At 51.9% G+C, this 6000-nt stretch overlaps 1 protein-coding gene across 2 annotated transcripts in view; it reads left to right on the forward strand.

The window, feature by feature from the left end:
- Positions 1-5783, forward strand: part of tlcd4b (TLC domain containing 4b) — a 30152-nt gene extending 24369 nt beyond the window's left edge. For both annotated transcript variants that reach the window (XM_035398535.1, XM_035398534.1), the window contains exons 4-7: positions 2779-2837; positions 4462-4556; positions 4811-4884; positions 5344-5783. In XM_035398535.1, the coding sequence (XP_035254426.1) occupies positions 2779-2837; positions 4462-4556; positions 4811-4884; positions 5344-5695 (580 nt within the window). In that variant the 3' untranslated portion in view covers positions 5696-5783. The remainder of the gene's footprint in view (positions 1-2778; positions 2838-4461; positions 4557-4810; positions 4885-5343) is intronic.
- Positions 5784-6000: the final 217 nt, after the last annotated feature.

Genomic DNA, 6000 nt, shown 5'->3' on the forward strand with positions numbered 1-6000 from the left:
GGGCGTATACATGGGCCTGAGGGCGTGTGCGCATACATGGGCCTGAGGGCGTGTGCGCATACATGGGCCTGAGGGCGTATACATGGGCCTGAGGGCGTGTGCGCATACATGGGCCTGAGGGCGTGTGCGCATACATGGGCCTGAGGGCGTGTGCGCATACATGGGCCTGAGGGCGTATGCGCATACATGGGCCTGAGGGCGTATGCGCATACATGGGCCTGAGGGCGTATGCGCATACATGGGCCTGAGGGCGTATGCGCATACATGGGCCTGAGGGCGTATGCGCATACATGGGCCTGAGGGCGTATGCGCATACATGGGCCTGAGGGCGTATGCGCATACATGGGCCTGAGGGCGTATGCGCATACATGGGCCTGAGGGCGTGTGTGTATACATGGGCCTGAGGGCGTGTGTGTATACATGGGCCTGAGGGCGCATACATGGGCCTGAGGGCGCATACATGGGCCTGAGGGCGTATGCGCATACATGGGCGTGAGGGCGTATGCGCATACATGGGCCTGAGAGCGTGTGCGCATACATGGGCCTGAGGGCGTGTGCGCATACATGGGCCTGAGGGCGTGTGCGCATACATGGGCCTGAGGGCGTATGCGCATACATGGGCCTGAGGGCGTGTGCGCATACATGGGCCTGAGGGCGTATACATGGGCCTGAGGGCGTATGCGCATACATGGGCGTGAGGGCGTGTGCGCATACGTGTGCTCTGGGGCTTGAAATTGATGTGTTCAGCGGTTGATCAGGCGAGCGTCTGAAGGTTTTCCCTTCCTGTCTGAACCTTAAGCTCAGCCATGCAGACCCGCTTTCCCCCCTTCAGATTCTCCCGTGGAGGCCTGAGGCACAGGAAACAAGCCCGCATGCTTTTGGCCCGTTTGTGCGTCTGAAGTCTAGATTAGATCACGAGGTGCACTCCTGCGTCTGTTCGTCCCTAAAGCGACAGGAGAACGTCCCGTTGCCGTCGTACCGGAGGCGTCCTGCCGTTAGCCCCCGGGGACCCCGGGGAACCGCTCAGAAACGTTTTGGGGCCGGGTGCCTGGAGCCAAACGCCTGACCGAGCGTTCGGGTTACAGCCGCTGTGGCGAGGTCACTGAACCCCCACAGCGCATTCCTGAACTCTGCTGGTCCCGGCCAGCTGCAGCTGGCCTGCTGTCTTGCAAAAGAGTAGAACTGCGCAGCTGGCCCGCCGTCTCACACAAGAGCAGAACTGCGCAGCTGGCCCGCTGTCTCACACAAGAGCAGAACTGCGCATGAAAGTTGGCTTCAGTTTGAGAATGGTTTTTCAAGAGTGGGGGGTTTTTTTTGTGCGGGTGTTTTTACGCGTGTTTTTACGCATGTTCCATCTTGTTTTCTGTGTGTGCGTGTGTGTGTGTGTGCATGTGCGTGTGCGTGTGTGTTGTTCCTGGTTATGGTTATACACTTTGTTGTACGTCGCTCTGGATAAGAGCGTCTGCCTAGTGCCTGTAATGTAATGTAAATGTAATGTGTGTGTGTTTGTGCATGTACGTGCGTGTGCGTGCTGGGCTACAGATGGGATTGTAGGGTGTGTGCTCATGAAAGGGCAGTGGTAGTGGGGTTGTGTGGTGGTTGGTAGTGGGGTTCTGTGGGGGGTTGTTAGTGGGGTTCTGTGGTGGTTGGTAGTGGGGTTCTGTGGGGTTCTGTGGTGGTTGGTAGTGGGGTTCTGTGGGGGGTTGTTAGTGGGGTTCTGTGGGGTTCTGTGGGGGGTTGTTAGTGGGGTTCTGTGGGGTTCTGTGGGGGGTTGTTAGTGGGGTTGTGTGGTGGTTGGTAGTGGGGTTCTGTGGGGTTCTGTGGGGGGTTGTTAGTGGGGTTCTGTGGTGGTTGGTAGGGGAATTCTGTGGAGTTCTTGTGGGAGATTTCACACTCATTACCAGAACATAACACCTGCAGGGTTAGGGTTAGGGTGTCTCTGAGGTATCAGTTTCATGTTTCACCTCCATAACACACACAAGCACGCACACACCTACTCATACACACATGCACACACACACCTACTCATACACACGCACCCACTCATACACGCATGCGCACACACAAGCACGCACACACCCACTCATACACACATGCACACACGCGTACACACGCGCACCTACTGATACAAGCGTGTACCCACTGAAACACATGCACATACACAAGTCCTCACACACAAACATGTTGGTTATTTGCACACACTCTGAGACAGATAATCTTGGAACTGTGGAATGTAATGGGTCCTGTGAAAATTTTAATATTTTAAAAGCACAAACCAAACATAAACTGGCGGAGTATCGACTGAGTTTGAAAGCACTGCAGTTGCACTTCGTATTAAGTGGCCAATTTACCAAAGTAATTACACCATAGTTAAATCAGCAAGTGCTGTTTAACAGCCAGCAAGTACCCATTTGCGTTCCCCGTGAAAACTCCGCTGGCTAGCGAACAATAAAAAATTAGAAAGTACTCACGCTTGACAGACGCGGGGGGGGGGGGGGGGGGGGAGTGTTTGGTGAATGTGTGTGAGTTTCTATGCGGCTGTGTATTTGTGCAAATGTGTGTGAATGAATGAGTGTGTGCTTTATTGATTGCTTGCTTGCATGCTTGCATACGCGTGCGCGTGTGTTGACATGCCTGAGCACGCCAGCATGTGTGTATATCCGTCTGGCATTAAGTGTGTGTGTGTGTGTGTGTGTGTGTGTGTTGATGTGCCTGAGCATGCCAGCATGTGTGTATATCTGTCTGGCATTAACTGATGTGTTTCTTGTCACTGCATAGGGGGGACCCTGGCTTGGTAAAGCTGAACGTGGCTATAACCTGCGGCTACCTCCTATATGGTGAGTGTCTGCCCCCGTCCCCCGTCCCCGTCAGGCCAAAGTTACACTCCCCCCCCCCCCCCCCCCCCCCCCCCCCGTCCTGTTAGGTTGAAGTGAGGTGCAGCCTATATGGGGCTTAATTTGCATGTAGAGGACAGCCTGGAACCCGACCCTCTCCGTCCGGCTGCATTAATCATTCAGTAAGCAGCAGCCACCGCTCGCAGGGTCGCTCCTTTACTTAGAGGTGAATTAGAGGTGAGTTCAGGTTCTTTTTGGGACACGCAGAATTACCTTTCAACCATGGTGACATTACTGCAGCATCCTGCCATTCTGGGACTCGAACCCATGGCCTTCTGGGGACTGGAACCCATGGCCTTCTGGGGACTGAAACCCATGCCCTTCTGGGACTGAAACCCATGCCCTTCTGGGACTCGAACCCTTGCCCTTCTGGGACTCAAACCCATGCCCTTCTGGTGTACGGACAGCCGACCCCCATTGTGTGCTGCTGTCCAAACTACTCTACTGCCCGCAGCCAGACATTTTACAGATGTGCACAGATCGCACCAACGACACTCTACAGCGGTGGTAACCAATGCTGTTCCTGGAGATCTACCATCTTGTAGGTTTTCATTTCAACGCTAATTTGGCACACTTGACTCTACTGATTAGCAGCTCAGTGAGATCTCTAGCTGTTGAGTGAGATGTGCTTTGGTACGGTTGGAGTGAAAACCTACAGGATGGTAGATCTCCAGGATCAGGGTTGGTTACCACTGCTCTACAGAGACCAGACGTTCAGCTGCTGCTGAATCGCTTCTTCTTCTTGTTTTTGTGCATCTCCAGTCCTGCAGGGCTACTGCGTGTGTGTTGACTCCCCCCCCCCCCCCAAACAGTTATTCAGGCTTAATTTTCTAAACTGCTGTATTTGCTAATTTTTTTAAATGTTTTATTTCCTGTATGAAACCACAATAAAATGTTTTCACCAGGAATGCATTTGTGCTGTCTGCAGCTGTACTGCATAACTTTTATTTGAAATGTCAGTGCGAATAAAGTAACAAGCTGATTAAATAAGTAAAAGAGCATAAATTGGCAAGAAATCCAGATTTTTTTGGTTTTTTTTTTAACCCCCCTGCAATTGAATTTTTAATTGTACTTTGAGTCTATACTACGCACTTTGTACTTTTGCACTTCTGTAAACTGTTGTGTTAATAGCTTACCTTGACTGTGGAACTTTGGTCCAGGTCTAATGTTAATCTAGTCCCCCCCTAATCCCTTGTGACTGAGTGCTGTTGCAACATGCCTTATCTGCATCCACTGTTTCGTTGTAAATGCTCATTAGTAACGTTGTGTAACCAAAACAGAATGTTGCATAATGCTCACAACTTAAGTTTTTGAAATCTGTGGAACAAGCTTAAGGAATTATTGTGCATACTGTTTTTAATGAGCTTGATCCCATTTTCTTATTTATGGGAAGAGGCCAGCTTCAGTTTTCCGGGCGTCCAGTCAAGTGGAATCGTTACAAATAACGAATGGCCCAGACGAGGCAGTTATATATTATTTTGTACTAAAGTGCAGTTACATCCAGTGGCCAGTAGAGGGCAACAATGTGCTGCTCACTCCCGTCTCTCTCACTCTCCCCCCCCAACAGACCTTGTGCTGCTGGCCCGCAACTGGGCTACAATGGGCGACAGCTTTTTCGTCTGTCACCACTTCGCGGCGCTGTACGCATACGGATATGTCCTGGTAGGGATAATTTTTACATTGATACAAACTTATAACTTAATGTACATTCTATGACCGCAGGGGCTACCATGTATATTAATCTGTTTATTCCCAGCATCTGACCCCCAGGGAAGTTGTTGTCCTGCATTAACAGCGACATGGATTCCAGGTGCCTTGAGTTAGTTCATAGTGTCCGTACCTGTGTGCACACCTGTATGGTCTGATGTTGTGACGGGTGTACCTGCACTTGTGTGTTTCCCGTGTGTTTTTTGCAGACACAGGGTGTGCTTCCCTATTTCGCCAACTTCCGTCTCATTTCAGAGCTGTCCACACCGTTCGTCAACCAGAGGTAAGCCTTGGTGCTGTGTGTGTGTGTGTGTGTGTGTGCGCAGTGTGCGTGTGTGTGGTCTGTGTGTGTGTGTGTGTGTGTGTGCGCGTGCTGTCTGTACCTGTGTGTCCATGTGCACGTACTGTTTCCCCCATGTCTTTACCTGTGACCTGAGTCCCTGTCTCCCTCCCAACTGCAAGTTTATCAGTATTATTATCAATGGCAATAAATACTGAGGTACTGTAGTATTTTCTTGTATTACTACAGCTATTTTTTTAACTCATAGTAAAGGCAGCATTCTTTACTCTGACCTTTTCCTCTCTCTTTCCCTCTCTTTTTCTCCTTTTTCTCTGTCCTTTCTCTTTCCCTCTCTCTCTCTCTCTCTCTCTCTCTCTCACTTTTACCCTCCTTCCCTAATTCCTCCTTGTCTCTGTTTTTCTCCCTCCCTCCCTCCCTCCCTCCCTCCCGTCCTCCCTGCAGGTGGTTCTTTGAAGCTCTGTCGTACCCACGCACGGACAGGCAGGTGGTGGCCAATGGCGTTGCCATGGCAGTGGTGTTCTTCCTGGTGCGGATCGCGGTGATGCCGCCCTACTACAGCCGGGTGGTGTCCACCTTCGGCACGCCGGCGTTCGAGCGGCTGGGCCTGGGGCCCCAGGTGGCCTGGATCTCCTCCTGCATCTGCCTGGACGTCCTCAACACCGTCTGGATGTACAAAATCGCCCGGGGGTGCTACCGGGTCCTGACCGGGGCCCAGGGAAAGAAGGCCAAGGGCGCCTCCTCCAACCAGCTGAACCACCACGACGGCGCCCACGGCAACAGCCACCGAGACTGAGCGGGTCACATGGGAGGAAGGACCAATCAGCGTGTTTCTTACCTTCTTTTTTTTTTTCTTTCTTTTTAAAAAAAAAAAAAAAAAATCAGTTGTGAAAAAGAAATGGGGCTCTCCCACTGAATCCGCATCACCCCGGCCCAGCTCTGGTGGTAGGACTGCTCAGGGGCGCGGCCAGGGGCGCGTCCGAGTGCCTTTCCGAACCTGCGGCCCCGCCCGTTTGCAAAGACGGGTTTTCTGGACGTCTCTGATCACGTCTGTCAGAAAAGGGGTGCACTCCCTTACCTCCACCCCCCTATGTCCAGTCT

This window comes from Anguilla anguilla, chromosome 17 (assembly GCF_013347855.1).
Source record: "Anguilla anguilla isolate fAngAng1 chromosome 17, fAngAng1.pri, whole genome shotgun sequence".
Lineage (NCBI taxonomy): Eukaryota > Metazoa > Chordata > Actinopteri > Anguilliformes > Anguillidae > Anguilla > Anguilla anguilla.